Genomic DNA, 17,302 nt, shown 5'->3' with positions numbered 1-17,302 from the left:
TCTTTTTTTTTCTCCCCTCTCTCCTTCCCTCCCCTCCCCTCACTGAACTGGAAGCTCACAGGTTCAGCTAGTCTGGCTGTCCAGCAAGCTCTGGGGATCAGCTTGTTTCTGTTCCCCAATCCTGAGGATACAGGTACATACAGTAATGCCTGGTTTTTTATGTAGTGCTGAGGATTCAAACTCAGTAAATGCTCTTACCCACTGAGCCATCTCCCCAGCCTCACAATAAACCTATTTCACAGGACCAAAAAAAAAAAGGAAAACCTTACATGACTATCTGGACTTTTTTAAAAACTTCACATTATTTTATTTTTATTATAACCTAAAGTATTTTATTTCTTTCTCTATGCAACTAGCATTGCCTCCAGAAAGCCTTTCCCTTAAAGAATTTTCAAAGAGCACACACAAATGACTAAAATTTCTAGATTATTTCTTCAAAAACTGGAAAGGCATAAGACCTAGTGCCATCAACATTCATTTGCTTCCAAATCTGATATACATGTTGGGGAGATGGCTCAACAGGCAAAGCACTTGCCACACAAGCATAAGGACCCACATAATGCCAGGTGGGCACAGAAGGTGCTTGCAACTCAGGCATCTGGAGGGTGGAGGCAGGAATCCCTGGAGCAATCTGGCTAGTGGGACTGTCCCAATCGGCAAGCTCTGGGTTCAAATAAGAGATGCTATCTCAATGAATAATATGGAAAGCAATCAAGGAAGAGACTTGACATAAACTTTGGGTACACCCACACCCACACATGCACTGTACACGCACACATAACCTGCACACATATGCAGACATGCATACACACATATCCACACATCTCACACACACACATATCCACATAAAAAAAAAAATCTGATGTGCTTTATTGCTACACAGAAGTGAAATTTAAAACATGAACCCTCATGGGTGTGGTGGCCAGCTAGTAAGATGTTCTTATAGAACATGAACCTAGGGGCTGGAGAAATGGCTCAGCAGTTAAATGTACTGACTGCTTTTGCAGAGGACCTGGGTTTGATTCCTAGCACCCACATGGTGGCTAGCAACCGTCTGTAATTACAGTTCCAGGGGAAACCGACACCCTCTTCTGACCTCCAGGGGCATTGCATGATACAGGGTGACTTATGTACATGCAGGCAATACATTCACACACAAAAATAATAAATAAAATATTTTAAAATGAATACAAAGAACCATGAGCACAATGTGTTCATTAGGAATGGGTTAATTTTGTTTTTGTACCTTTTTCCTTTCTTTAACATCATAGAGGGCAATGCTGGCAAACAGAGGCTCAATTTCGATCTCAAATCTGTCAGAGAAAGAGAGAGAGAAAAAAATCAATATAGTCCTAGCCTGGATAATTTTGAATTTTCTGAAAGTGAATAGAGATATACAAACTGGTTAAAAATGTGACCAGATTCAAGAAATACTGGGATAACTCCATGTGTATGAGAGACACACAGCTACAAATGGAAGAATCAGGAGAGGTTAATGGAAAATTCATACATTCCTTAAAAAAAAGTTTAAAAACAATGCTTGTAAGACAGGTGTGATAGTGCATGCCTTTAGTCCCAGCACTCAGGCAGCAGAGGCAGGCAGATCTTTGTGAGATGGAGGCCAGTCTACATAGCAAGCTCCAGATCAGCTACAGGGGCTACAATTCCCTGCCCCTGCCTCAAAAAACCTAAAACAAAAAACCAAAATGCTTGTAACTCTCAAGCCTAGTTCAGGTTGCACCACTCACGCACCAGCCCAGCCTCGCGAGTTCTCCAGAACCTCGCCCACCCATGCTGCTGTCCTCACACTGTGCATGAGCCCCTAAACCTCCTATTAAAACTCAACACTGAAAACAACAAAACAACAACAACAACAACAACAAAACTCAACACGGAGTATCTGAAGGACTGACCTACCAACTCTCCATACCTGATCTGAAATGTACCAAGGTTGGACAACAACAAAAACTGAACCAAACTTCCACTCAATAGAGGCAGACTAGAATCTCACATCAGGTATATAACCAGCAAAAGAAGTCCATATGCTCAGGTCACGGTGTAAAAATACGAACAATATGAAAAGCCAAGAAAATATGTGACTCCTTGAATCCACTAGTTCTATAGAAATGTTCCACAGTGAGATTTACTTAGATGAAACCCAGGACACAGAATTTAAAAGAGCAATCATAAACACTCTCAAAGAATTAGAGTGTAAAGAAGACAGGAACAAACACCTCAATGAACTCAAAGATGATAGGAATAAACTCCTGAGTGAAGTCCAAGAAAACACTAAATATGCAGAACAAAGGGAGGGTATTGAAAGCTGCAAGAGAAAAAAACCACAGCTGACCCGAAAACTTTAAAAGCCAGAAGATCCTGGAGCAATGTACTTCAAGTTCTAAAAGACCACACATGCCAGCCCAGACTACTTTACCCAGCAAAACTATCTGTCATAGTTGAAGAAGAAAGAAAAACTTTCCATGATATACACAGGCTAAAAGATGTAAAGTCATGTCTACTAAATTAGCCCTACAGAGAATACTGGAAGCAATACTCTGGTCAGAAGGGAAGAATAAACATAGCTAAGAAGCTACAGAAAGAAAACAAATGAAGCTATAATTACTGAAGCACAATAAATAGCACTGAGAACACAAACAGCAAAAGAAAAACAAAATGACAGAAAATATCACTTATCTTTCAATATTAACTTTAAATACTAATGGCCTTAACTCCCTCCATCAAAAGACATACGTTAATGAAAAAGATTAAGATACAAAATTCGTCTTTTTGTTTTCTATAAGAAACATGGTGCCTATCTTAAAGGTAAGAAATTCATTTTACCTTTAAGGACAGGCACTATCCTTACAGTGACATGATGGGAAAAAAATATTCCAAGCAAATGGGACCAGGAAGCAAGCAGGTGATGCCATCCTAATAGCTGATGAAATAGACTTCAAACTAAAATTAATCAGAAGAGATAAAGAAGGACATTCCATTCTGATCAATGGAACAATGAACCAAGAAGATATTACAATCCTAAACGCATATGCACCAAACTCTGGCACACCCAGTTCTACAAAAAGCATACTACTAGACTTCAAGACACAGACTAACCTCAACTCAGTAATAGTAGGTGATTTCAATATCCTCATTTTCCAAACAGACAGGTCATTTGGATAAAAAAAATAAAATAAGGGGCTGGAGAGATGGCTCAGTGGTTAAGAACACTGACTGTTCTTGCAGAAGATCCAGGTTTGATTCCCAGCACCCACATGGCAGCTAACAACTGCTGTAACTCCAGTTCCAGGGGATCTGACAGCCTCTTCTGTCCACTGTGGGCATTGCACCACACGGGTGCATGTACATAAATGCAGGCATAACACTCATACACATAAAGTAAAAATAATAAATAAAATATTAAAATAATAAAGTAAACAGAGAATATTGGAATTAAGTGACAGTACACATCAAATAGACATGACAGATACCTATAGAATATTCCACCCAAGCACTAAAGAATAGCCATGAAAATTTCTCTAAAATAGACCCAATATTGGGGCACAAAACAAACCTCAACAAATACAGAAACACTGAAATACCTCTGTATATCATATCTGATTACAATGCAATAAAACTTGAAATCAGTAGCAAAAGAATCTCTAGTAATTAAAGGAATTCATGAGATTCAATAACACTACTAAATGATGAATGGGTCAAAGAAGAAATCATGAAAAAAAAATTTAAATTCCTGGAATTAAATGAAAATGAAAACACATCCCCAACAAACCTGTAGAACACATTAAAAGCAGTCCTAAGAGGGAAATTTATAGTACTAAGGGTCTACATTAATAAAACACGTATGCGCAGGGCACAATAAATGACTTAATGATGCAACTCAAGAATTTTGAAAAACAGGAACAAATCAAACCCAAATCCAGTTGACAAGAATAATAAAACTGAGAGTGGAAATTAATGAAATAGAAACAAAGAAAACAATACAAAGAATTAACCAATCTAAGAACCAATTAACTAAAAGACTTAACATAATCAGAAATAATAGGGAAACATCAAAATAGACAGCAAAGAAATTCAAAATATTATAAGGGAATACTTTAAAAACCTATACTTCATTAAGTTAGAAAACCTAAAATAAATGGATGGATTTCTAGGTTCATCTTAATCACCAAAGTTAAACCAAGAAGAGATCAACAACTTAAACAGACCCATAATAAATAAGATCGAAACATTAAGTAAAAGCCTTCTGACTAAAAAAAGCCCTGGTGTAGATGGATTCACAGCAGATTCTACCAGACCTTCAAAGAAGAATTACAACTAATACTTATATTATTTTAAGAATTGAAACAGGGGCTGGAGAGATGGCTCAGCAGTTAAGAGCACTGTCTGCTCTTGCAGAGGACCCAGGTTCAATTCCTAGCACACACAGCAGCTAACAACCATCTGTAACTCCAGTTCCAGGGACTCCAATGCTCTCTTCTGACCTCTGCAGGCAATTGAATGACTGCAGTGCACTTATACACATGCAGGCAGTACACTCATACACATAAAATAGAAATAATAAATAAAATATTTTAAAATTGAAACAGAAGAAGCACTTCCAAACTCCTTCTATGAAGCCAGTATTACCCTAATACCAAAGCCAGATAAAGACACCACCACCACCAAAAAGAAAACTACAGACCACTATTCCAGAAGAACATAGATGCAAAAATTCTCAGTCAAATACTTGCAAACTGAATAAAGGTATATATCAAAAAGATCACATACCACAATCAAGTTGGCTTTATACCAGAGATGCATGGATGGTTCAGCATACATAAGTCACATAATTATAATCACCTGATATTTGTCAAAGATGCCAAAAATACACACTGGAGGAAAGACAGCATCTTCAACAAATGGTTCTGGGAAAACTGCATGTCCACATGTAGAATGAAATTAGATCCATACCTATCATCCCACATAAAAAAATCAATTCCAAATAGATCAAAGACCTCAATGTGAAGCCTGAAATACTGAAACTGTTAGAAGGAAACATGGCAGTACCCTACAAGACATAGGTGCAAGAAAAAACTTTCTAAACTGGACTTTGTTTCCTCAGGAATTAAGGTCAGCAATTGACAAATAGGACTTCATCAAACTAAAAAGCTTCTGTACAGCAAAGGAAACAATCAACTAAGTAGAAAGGAAGCCCACAGGGAAGGAAAGAATCTTTGACAGCTTTACATTGGTGTAAGTACTGCATGCTAACCAACTGTGCCACTGGAGCTCCAACCAGTTATCTATCCAATAGAGGATTAATATTCAGAATACACAAAGAATTCAAAAAAGAAGGAATCAAGAAAACAAATAACCATATTAGAAATGGGCAATGAATCTCAACAGAGTTCCCAAAAGACGAAATAAAAATGACTAAGAAATATCTTTAAGTGTTCAACATCCTTAGCAATCAGGGAAATGCAGATTAAAATTACAATTTCATTTTACCCCAGTCAGAATGACTAAGATCAAGAAAACAACTGACCGGGCTGGAGAGCTGGCTCAATGGTTAAGAGCACTGGTTGCTCTTGTAGAGGACCCAGGTTCAGTTCCCAGCACCCACATGGTGACTAACAACTGTCCATAACTCCAGTTCCAAGAGATTTGACACCCTCTTCTGGCCACTGTGGGCATTGCATGCATGTGGTGCACTTACATACATACAGGCAAAACACTCATACACATAAAATAAAAATAAACAATTAAAAACATCTTTAAAAAGGCGGGGGGAAAGTGACAACAAATGACCCTCATTCACTGTTGTTGGATTTCAAACTGGTCTGGCCACTATGGAAATCAGTGTGGAAAATTCTCAAAAAGCTATAGAAGTGGATCTACCATAAGATCCAGCTATACCATGCTTTGGCATATATCCAAAGAACTCAATTGCCACTCTTCTCATGATAACTAGGAAATGGAAACATCCTAAATGTCCTTCAACTGATGAATGGATAAAGAAAATGTGGTACATGTATGCAATGGAATTCTATTTAGCTGTAAAGGTGTAATCTATAGGTAAAATGTCTAGAACTAGAAACCATTATACTGTGTAAGGTAACCCAGATCCAGAAAGACTTACACTGCATGTTGTTTCTTATTTATGGTTCCTAGCTCCGGATCTTCAGAAGTAAGTACATAACTTCAAGTAACTGCAGAAGTCAGGAAAGTAGAAAGAGACCATGGGGGGAGGGGGAAGAAGGCGCTCTAGAGTGGGGGATGGTAGGACTCTGGTGCTATGAAGTGGGAAATGGGAAAAATGGAGGGGAAAATTTAACTGGGGAAGGGGAGGGAGGGTAACATAGAGGAAGAGGGAAGAAGAAAGATAAATATCGCCAAGAACATTTGAAAAACCCATAGGGAAACATTACTTTGTGAGCTTACTTAATAATACATATATATATAAAATGGAGGTATGCAACATGGGTGATAATGTTCTCCCAATGAACCATAGACTATCTAACAAAAACCCCAGGGCCAGGCATGGGAAATTGAGAGAAGAAAAGCTTAAATTTATTGACTGCTTGTAATTATGGTGTGACGTGATGTACACATGCCAACCCCTTTACTCTTCACAACTGTGTAATGCAGAGATCATCCTCCCATTCTACACAAGTAAACCAGAGTTCAGAGAAATTAAGTGATTTGACAAAGGCCACAAAGTTGTGAGGTTTTACAGTCAGGTTGCAAAATTACCTCTTTTGAGCAAAGAACATGGACTTTTTCTACCATTGTTTTCTCCAGCTGCAATTCTCAGACCCCAGCCTTTGGGGGAACCATGTGGGAGTTCTGGGTCCACCTGAGACCTGTTGAACCAGAATCCCTTGGTGGAGATGGTTATGGGAGGTCTCCCCAGTCTGCACCAGTACCACCTCCTTAGTTAAATTTAGTGTGTAGCAAAGTCCCAACCCTAAGAAGTTCTTCTGGGCAGAGGTTGCTTTATGGAAGACAGCATTAAAATTTAAATTAAAAGATGTCCCTACCTAAAATACCAAACAGAAAACTATTTTTCTGCTACTCTTTTCTTTTTTTTTTTTTTGTTTTTTTTTGCTTCTACAGACATTTGCAGAATTGGTACCAGAGTAATTCCTTCTGTGTCCTTGAGGGTTCATCTATTTCTCCAAAGTAAAACAGGAACAGATAGCTGTCAATAAATTTTTGGAAATTCCCTAGTGACTAAGATCTACAGTATTATAAACAGAATATTTCATATCACTGTCAATGGTACGGTGTATCTTCAATACTGTTATTAATTTTTACTCTTCATGTTTTTCATGTTCACAGTTTATCTGTGACCTTTACTTCAAACAAAGCTGGCTTGCAGGCTGGCCATTTCTGTGTATTCCCCACCAGGAATTGGTTAGAGTGAGAAGGACTGCAACAGAGAGCAAGCACTAGTCACTAACATGAATAGCCATGTTAGTGTGCATTTAGAGGCAGAACCAGGGGAGGCTCTACATCAGAATGACACGTTAGACCATTGATCTAATGACTTCAGGTAAGAACCCAAATGCCCAGAGAAGATGCTAGGGCTGAAGAAAAGCCCTGACTGTAGAGTCTAGATGTCTAATCACAATCTAGGCACTGTGTAAGTGATTCTCACACACTGACTGTGAGATAGATGATCCTCCCAACAGTGTGTGAGAAATTGCTTGGCTTATGCACGGTCCTCAACATGAAACCAGGGCCTTGCACCCACTAAGCACAATTTATACCACTGAGCTACATGCCCAGCTCAGCATTTAGAACTTTTATTCTCAAAACAGTCTGTGATTTGAGTGGAAGAACTAGTTCTCTAAAGTAGCAGTCAGCAGTAAGGGTGGTTTGCAAGCACTCTGGGGGAAGCACACAACAATGTGCTGGACGGGTGAAGAAAGTACTACAGAATTCACCTTGCTCGTTTTCTCATTTCTGCACATTTTATAATGTAGATAATATTTTCATATGCAAATACAAGATTAATGGACATTTAAAGAAGATGGGTGACTTTTAAAATAAAAATGTATAATATAAAAGTTCACAGATAACTGCTTTAAAATAGATATGAGAAATTATTGTCCCACAAATGGAAAACAGGCTACAGACATATTTTTGTTAAATTATGTGGATTCTTTTTTTAAAAAAATTACTTATTTTTAAAAAATTTTATTATGTGTATGCATATATTGCCTGCCTGTAGGTAAGTGCACCCATGTCGTGCAATGCCCATGAAGGCCAGAAGAGGCTGTCGGATCCCCTGGGACTGGAGTTACAGATAGTTGTTAGCTGCCATGTGGGTGCTGGGATTCAAACCTGGGTCTTCTGCGAGAATAACCAGCATTCTTAATCACTGAGCCATCTCTCCAGTCCTGTGGGTTTTTTTTTAAATGAGAAAATATTTATGAAGTTAGGACCTTATACAGAGGAAGAACACATTTACAGCTCCTCCAGGAAAAAAAAAATCAGACAGTTGACAAAAATGAGCCTATTTGCTTGGCAAGGGTCGGGGTAGTGCGTATGCTGCTATTGCTTCGGCTGTTATCGTCTCTATCACTCCCTGCTGTCCCCAGTCAGGAGACTGGGGTTCAGTTGCACCCATCATTATGCTTCACAAACAAGGTGACTTGTCCAAGGCTCTACTTTGTAGCATCTGGAATTTCTCTGTTGCAAATATTTGGACCATGGCAAATTTCAAGTTAGTAACACAGCATTTTCACTGAACAGAGAACTGGGAGCAATGTCCATCATCAGATGATGTATAGTGAATTATGATGAATTATTATGAGCTGATTCTAGTACATGCTGGATTTACTGCTATTTTTATAATTATCCATTTATCCAATGTATTTATGGTGTTGGGGATCAAACTGGGAGTCTTAAATTTATATATGCTAGAGAGAAACAACAACTGAGTTGCATTCCCAACCCACTGTTGTTTCTCTTTAAAATTTTTTTTATTTATTTATATTTTATGTGTATGAGAAGTTTGCCTGCATATATGTAATTAAGTACACCATGTGTGTGCAGTGTCTGTGGAGATTAGCCGCCATTTGGGTACTGGGAACCTCAATGGAGTCCTCTGCAAGAGTAGCCAGTGCTCCTAACCTCTTAACCAACGTCTTCAGCCACTGTTGTTTCTCTTAATGCAAGAAAATTAATTAACAATAACCTGGTATGCCTTACCCTTACTAGACACCTCTGTTTTCTTTCCATATTGTAGAAAATTGGTTGTCAAAGGCTTGGTAAGAATGGAATCCAGATCTAACCAATGCTAAGCTCTGCTCTTTCCATTACTAAAAGGGAAGGCGGACATCAGTGTAGTGGCTGTGTGTTTGCTGATACTTACTTCAGAGTCAGTACCTTGACCAATATTCTGTTGCCCAGATGTTCCTTAGGACATTCTGGTACCGGACGTATTTCCACAGCATCCTCCTGTTATTAATCACATTGTGAAGAAATCATTAGTAAAGTTCCATAAGGATTTCCAGCTGGAGTAAAGCCAGAGAAGGAAAAACTTCCCTCCTTGGACAAGTCACCTTGTCCCTGCTTTATTTCTAATAGCAGAATTACTGTCTTTAGAAAACAGTCTGTCATCCATCCCCCAACATTCAATGCCAGCATGTACAGCAAACATTTTCTTCTCTCAGAAAGCTGAGTATTTAAGATAAAGAGACTGAGGGAGGAAGGAAGGAAATGCAAACATAGCTATGACATAGTAATATCCACCAGATGGCATTGCGAGTTTTATAGCTATTGTCTTTTTTTTTTTCCTTTGCCAGCTCTAAATACACATTCAAAATATTTCTCTTACCAAGGTGTTTTTTTTTTTCTTTTGAGACAGGGTCTCTCTGTAACCCCAGCTGTCCTGGAACTCACTATGTAGACCAGGCTGGCCTTGAACTCAGAGATCCACCTGCCTCTGCCTCCCAAGTGCTGGGATTAAAGGCATGCACCACCATACCCGGCTTGCCAAGGTGTTTAAAAATTTTTTTTAAAATTTATTCTGTATATGTATATGTGTGTGTGTGTGGTTTTCTGTACATGTGTGCAGGTATGCATGTGCCAAGGTGTAAGTGTGGCTATCAGAGGACAACTTCTGGGAAATGGTTCTCTCTTCTTTCAACCATGTGGGTTCTGGGAATGGAACTCAGGTCATCAGACTTGGCAGCAAGGGCCTATTTAACCACTGAGCCATCTCTCCAGCCTCCAAGGAAGGGTTTTGATGAGTAAAAGTGTGAGCTTCAATATGCATCAGTCCTATAATACAGTCTTTCTCTTGGTTTACTCATCTCTGAAATAGATGCTAGATCCTTGAAGTTGAGTTTACAAATTACACACATATTCAGCTAACATTTACTACTGTTCTAAGTATAAGGCAGCTTAGTGATGACAAGAGCTATGTCTATTCTCATACTACAGACAAACTAAAGACTTTAAGAGAGCTATCAAGTACTTATTGTGACTTTACATGTAAATCTAAACATGGTGGGGCTGGAGAGATGGCTTAGCAGTTATGAGCACTGACTGCTCTTGCAGAGGACCCAGGTTCAATTCCCAGCACCCACATGGTGGCTAGCAACCATCCATAACTCCAGTTCCAGGGGATCTGATGCCTTCTTCTGGGCATTGCATGTCATGGGTGCACTTAACATGCATGTAGACAATATACTCATACACATGAAATAAAAATAATAAATAAAATATTTAAAAATATCTGCACATGGTAGAAATTATTACAGAGCTACACCACTGGTCACACACAGATATTGTCTGTGAATTTCCCAAGCCTAAGTGGCACATCTAGGATGCAACCTCTACACTTAAGACTCATGGAACATAGAACAAGGGATGAAGAGAACACTAATGCATCTTCCAATTCTCATCAATGAAGCTCCTTCATGCAATAGAGGATCAGGAGCACAAAAGGCTACAAATGGCCAAAAGCAGAGAGTGAGAGTGTGCAGAGTGTGGACACTCAGTGCCTTGGACAGGACTCCTGTACTGAGGTTCACCCACCCAGGGCTCAGGGACCATTGTGGAAGAGGGGTATGGAAAGATTGTAAGCACCAGGGAAGAGGTGCATGACCATACGGAAATGGTCCTACAGACGCCTGGGACCCTTCTCACACAAACCTACAGCAATGGTGTCAGCATGCACAAGACCCATGCAAACTCAAGCAGACAAAAACCCAGCAGAGAACTGTGGAAATGAAGAGTAGGCCCCAATCTTAGTCGAAGAATTTTTGGTAGCTGATTACTGCTGGGTGAGGAAGAGCTGATCTTCTTAAAGGGAGAGACTCTAGATAGGCTGACTAAACCCCGGTGGATGAACTTACACTGAGGGACACCTCGGGACACTAATTTTTCATAATAGGCCTTAATACAAATAACAGAATGTATGAACACCAGTGGGAGGACTAGAGGGGATGCCAAAGGGGAAGGGGAAGGGGATGCAAAGATGATTTTATGCATGAAATACACAAAAATTCAATAAAAATTACAAAAAGGATATGAAATGAAATAAAATAAATTAAGAAGAAAAAATCTGCATATGGTCCACTCTATCTTAATCATATCTATATACACAAAGACAAATAAAGCCCACTCTTGAAAATGTTAATTTGCACTCTTGTGGCAGGTTATCCAAACCCTGGATCATGGGCTGATGCTCGCCATGGGTCAAGGAATTGGGCATTATTTAGCTGTTTAGCTGTCTTTTCTTAAGTGACAAATGCTACAGGCTCCCTCCTCCAGTACTTCTCAGCCACCACTACATTTTCATCAATAGCAGTAGTCCCTTCCTGTAACTCTGTACCCAGTTTGGTAAGATGATTCAAGTGGTAAACTCACCACCACTCCACCCTCCGTTCCTGCAGCATCCTCCCACCCCTGCCTAGCTCCATTTCTGAGGTCCCAGGTGTCATCTTGCTAAGTGGAACTGCTGATTTACTTCAGAGAAGGGGAGCTGGGCTCCCTTAGGGCAAGCTGGGGCCTTCAGGGTCATCAGAGTAGACACATCTGATGAGAAGGCCCATTTATTGGAAACTCCTCACACCTGTGAATTTCTAACATTCATTCTGGTTTGAATGATATTCTTTTTGGTATCATTTTAAAAATAGTTTATTTATTATTCCCATTTTATGTGTATGATTGCATTGCCTGCATGTATGTAAGTGCACCCATGTCATGCAATGCCCACAGAGGTCAGGAGAAAGAGTTGAATTCTCCTGGAACTGGAATTATGGTCAGTTGTTAGCATCATATGAGTTCTGGGAATCGAACCTAGGTCTTCTGCAAGAGCAGCCAGTGCTATTAACTGCTGAACCAACTCTCCAGACCTGTGGAATCCTTTTTAAAAGAATATTTTATTTAAAACATTTAAAATAAATAAATATAAAATTTATTTATTATTAAATATAAAAATGGATAGACTAATAAAATAAACCACCACTTACACTCACCTGTCTCCAACAATTTGAACTCATTGAAACCTGGATTCATCTATCTGCCTACTTGCTAGCTACCCATACTCAATACTGGATTATTTAGAAGCACATTCCCACACATTATATAATTTCATCTGTAAGTACTTCAGTACATGTAAGGACTTTTTTGTTTTGTTTTGGCTTTTTTTTGGTCTTTTTGAGACAGGGTCTCCCTGTAGCCCCAGCTGTCCTGGAACTCACTATGTAGACCAGGCTGGCCTTGAACTCACAGAGATCTGCCTGCCTCTGCCTTTTAAAAGCATATATAATAATACCATTATTGACAAAACATAACCATAATATTTTTATTGTCTCTAAGTATTTTGTATCAATTTGTTAACTCAGACTCTAAACAAAGTTCACACATTACTTTTAGATAATTTATTTCTTAGGCTTCTGGTATCTGAATTTATTGAGGCTTCACAGCTATCAGAAATAGGAGCTAATTCCCAAGAAGCAGAAGGAGGAAGTGGACACCTATGGCTTTCGTTTTCATCATACATTAATTTTCAGCCCCTATCTGAATTTCTGCATTGTCTCAAAAACCATAAAACAAGTTTCTACAAAAACAATTTATGGTTCATTATCTGAATAAATTCATATATATATACATATATATGGAGAGAGAGAGAGGAGGGAGGGAGGGAGAAAATATGATATATCCTTCCATCTTTGACACCATGGATCTAAAGGTCAACTGTACATTTGACTTCCTGTGATTTTGTTATGGGAGGCAGTAAGCACCCACTTCCTTTTTAAAATTGTTTTTTGTTATGTTCCATCACTTGCACCCAGTAGAGTACCCAGCAAACTACCCTGTGATTTGGAGTAGAAGGGCATCCTTCTTCGGGATCAACATAGAGGACGCCTTTCACAAAGCAAGTTTGAATCAGGAAAGAGCTCATGTGGTAAAAGCTTGATAGGTGAATTCTACTTTGACCTCTTCAACAGGCTCTCATAATTTCAACATAAAAGAGTTTATGCTTCGAATGTTCCTTACTGGGAAATAAAATAGTGCTAATATAAAATAATCTCACTAATGTGTCATTAAAACAAACAGTGTATATAATCCTTTCAGAGTAGGCAGAAATCCACCTCTGTTCCATGGGACTTTCTTTGGCAAAGATTCAAATGACAAAAACAAATGCAATTTCTTTGAGAATAACTTCAAAATATTAAAGGGCTTGTGCAGAGGTTCTCAAGCATTTTACACATACCAATTTACAAGTGGCTGGTATGTTAATTACAAAGCATTCCTCTCTACTCAATAAAAGCAGTCCCATTAGGACGCAGCTAGTTTGTAACTTTCAGCCGCAATCTAAGTTTCTGCATTGTCTCAAAAACAGTAAAACAAATTTCCTACAAAAACAATTTATGGTTCATTCTTCAGATCAATTCAGACCTGACATCCTCCCATTCAATCCACCAGGGAGACTCTGACGGGCTAATGTCTGACTCACCCTGTTCTCTTCCTGTACTTTCTTCTCTGATGTCCACTTTAGGTCCCTACATTAACGTTAGCATCTCCATCACAAAGATGGGTAGAAAGAGGGGGAGTTGTGAAGGTCAATTCTGTCAGATTGAATCTGTCTTAACAACTCTGATAAAACATTTGAATGTTGATGAAAATTGAAAAGTTAGAAGAATTAACTCTTGAATATGATTGTATTTTAGTCATGGGCTGATAACTGTTGTCATATGTAGACATGCAAACAAACATGAAGTCTGGAGTTAATCATTAGGATTTCTATTTTATAATTTAGGTCACGTGCTGAATCTTAAACAAATTACTTAAATACTCTAATTCTTAGTTTCTAGTATGAAATATGGGGATGATAATATTGCCCATATTCTTCCTAATTTATTTACCTACCTTTAAAATTCACACACACACACACACACACACACACACACACACACACACACACACAGTATAATGTGATGTTCTATGTATACATTGTTGGAAGATTAAATCAAGCCAAATACATATAAATTACTTTACCAATTTATCTCTTTTTTTTGGTGGTAAGAATGCTAAAAATCTATTCTATTAACAATTAATAATATATTCTACTGGGTGTGGTGGGTTGGCTTTTAATCCCAGCACTCAAGAGGCAGAGTCAGGGGCAGGGTGTTGGAGAGATGGCTCAATGGTTAAGAGCACTGGCTGCTCTTGCATAGGACCTGGGTTCAATTCTCAGTATCCACATGATGGCTAACAACCATCTGTAATTCCAGTTCCACAGGATCCAAGACCCTCTTCTGACCTCCTTGGGCACTGCACAACACAGGTGCACTTACATACATTCAGGCAATATACTCACAGACATAAGGTTTTAAAAAAGACGCAGAGGCAGGCAAATGTCTGTGAGACTGAGGCAAGCCTGGTCTATGTAGTGAGTTCCAGGTCAGCTGGGGCTACAGGGAGACTCTGTCTCAAAAGAAAAAAAAAAAAAAAAAAAAAGAAAGAAAAAGAAAGAAAGAAAGAAAGAAAGAAAGAAAGAAAGAAAGAAAGAAAGAAGGAATATATACACACACATCTATATGCTGGGAATAAGGGAAGCCTCTGTTATTTGCATATTCTGGTCTAGGGAGGATTATTTCTCTGGAATGGACCTCCCACCTCCCCTGAGGCCCAGCTGTGGTCCTCACTCCACACGTGGTCCTGGGCATTCAGGCCTTGATGTTGGACCTCTCCCATTACTAGGCACCAGGGGGTTGTCCATTATTTTTCTATTACTCTTCTACAGCCTCATGTACCTTCACTTATGGCATAGCTGAATTTCTAGAGATAAAAATCAGTCTGAGAAGTTTTTTAAAAAATGAAATAGAAAGTATTGTGATAATCAGATTGATAAAATTCTCAAACTAAAAATGGGTAATTATATCTTAGAGTATAAATTCAAAATTCTATATGTCTACTATAAAATACACACATTTTATCATTAACTGTGTCATCATACAGTAAAATAGGTCAGCTCTAGTTTATCTGAAACTCTACTTTTAAAAAAGATTTATTTATTTAATTTTATGTGTATGTGTGTATGCCTGAATGTATGTATGTTCCCCATGTGTATGCAAGGAGTTATTAGTTGCTATGTGTATGCTGGAAATGGAATCCAGGTCCTCTGGAAGACCAGCAAGTACTCTTAACACTGAGCCATGTCTGTAGCCCTGACTTTGTATCTTTTGATCAACATCTCTCCCCTACTCCCATTGAGACTTAGTTATCACCTTTCTACTTTCTATGAAATACTTTTGGGTTTTTTTTGAGACAGGGTCTCTCTGTAGCCCCAGCTGGCCTTGAACTCACAGAGATTCACCTGCCTTTGCCTTCCGAGAGCTGGGATCAAAAGCGTGCACTACCATGCCTGGCAATTGAAATACTTATTTATGTTCTCCATATAAGCAAGATATTTATTTTGTCTGTGTGAATGTAGTGTGTGTGTGTGTGTGTGTGTGTGTGTGCATGTATGTGTGCGCGTGCTTGCCCATGTGTGTCTTCCTCAATTGATTTCTGCCTTATTTTTTAATTATTTATTTAATAACCACATAATTAGAAGAAGCATTTCATTATAACAGCATTGACATATTCAATAACAATTTCCTGAGCTAAGATGCATCTCTTTCAAAATTGGCTGTAAATTTTTAGGTTTACAGTTGAATTATATACAGAAAAATTCATTTTTAATGCAATTGACACTAAGATGTTTGCACATGGATGTCTGATCTCTATATATCTGATTATTACTAGTCACAGTCAGTCACCTTCTGAGCTCCTTGGCATCTGAGCATGGATATAAAGTCATCAGGTGGGTTTCAATGGTAATGTTTTTCACATCTACTAATTATTAAGGAGCAAATTTTTATGCTTTGAAGAATTTTTTTTTAATTTTTAAAAAAATTTAATAACCACCTGATTAGAAGAAGCATTTCATTACAGCTTTAACATATTCAGTAACACACTCCAGAGCAAGAATACACCTCTTTCAAAAGCGGCTGTAAATTTTTAAGTTCACAGCTGAATTAATGCAGTTATACAACATTGAACTCAGTATAAGCCCTGTAAGACATAAAATTGAGTTTTTAACCTTTAAAAAAGATCTCCATTTCATTTTAAAATATACTGTTTCTTATAGAAAGACTCATTGTTTTTGCTACTAACACTGAGATGTTGGTGCATGCATCTCTAATCTGTATGTATCTGATTATTACTAGTCATAAACGGTTGCACTTGGATCCTTGGTGCCTGTGTATGTCTATAAAGTCATTGGGTAGATTTCAATGGTAATGTTTATCACCTCTACTAATTAACATGATGTAAATTTTTATGCTTCCTCCTCAAATATAATACATTTTTAAAAATTTGTTGATCTTTTGTGTGTGTGTATATCGCACAGAACATACCAAACCATCTTATTCAACTATACACCCACTCCCCACATGGCACCCTCCCATAGTCTCCCTCCTCCTACCAAAGCCCTTATACTCTGTTATCCCTGCTACTGTCCACTGTGTTGTCGGCACCCCCAGCTGTTCCCCACTATTTGTCCATCTGGTGAATCTAGTCAGCCTATCTAGAGGTCTTTGTTTTAGGAAGGTCAGCTGTTCCTCATCTAGCAGCAATCAGTTGTTAATATTCCTTTAGATAAGGGTCTGCTGTTCATTTTCCCAGTTCTATGCTGGGTTACTATCTGGGAGTCTCTTGGGCCACCCTGGCCAACAACTCAAAAGAAGGTATCTCCTGTCTGGCATTGTTGCTTGTTATGTAGCCTTTAGCTATA

The 17,302-nt window shown here is 38.5% G+C and overlaps 1 protein-coding gene across 1 annotated transcript in view; it reads right to left on the bottom strand.

Annotated features, from left to right (window-relative positions):
- The window catches only part of LOC103725294 (dedicator of cytokinesis protein 8-like), a gene marked incomplete at its 3' end in the record, with an annotated part of 139,995 nt that overhangs the window by 36,320 nt on the left and 86,373 nt on the right, over positions 1 to 17,302 (bottom strand). The window contains exons 7-8 of the mRNA XM_017795478.2: positions 9,380 to 9,465; positions 1,247 to 1,313 (exon numbers count right to left, since the gene is read on the bottom strand). Coding sequence (XP_017650967.2) covers positions 1,247 to 1,313; positions 9,380 to 9,465 — 153 coding nt within the window. The remainder of the gene's footprint in view (positions 1 to 1,246; positions 1,314 to 9,379; positions 9,466 to 17,302) is intronic.

This window comes from Nannospalax galili, unplaced genomic scaffold (genome assembly GCF_000622305.1).
Source record: "Nannospalax galili isolate Female #2095 unplaced genomic scaffold, S.galili_v1.0 scaffold3109, whole genome shotgun sequence".
In the NCBI taxonomy this organism is placed as follows: Eukaryota; Metazoa; Chordata; class Mammalia; order Rodentia; family Spalacidae; genus Nannospalax; species Nannospalax galili.
The sequence above is the reverse complement of the archived record's forward strand: the minus strand, read 5'-3'. Positions and strand labels throughout refer to the sequence as shown.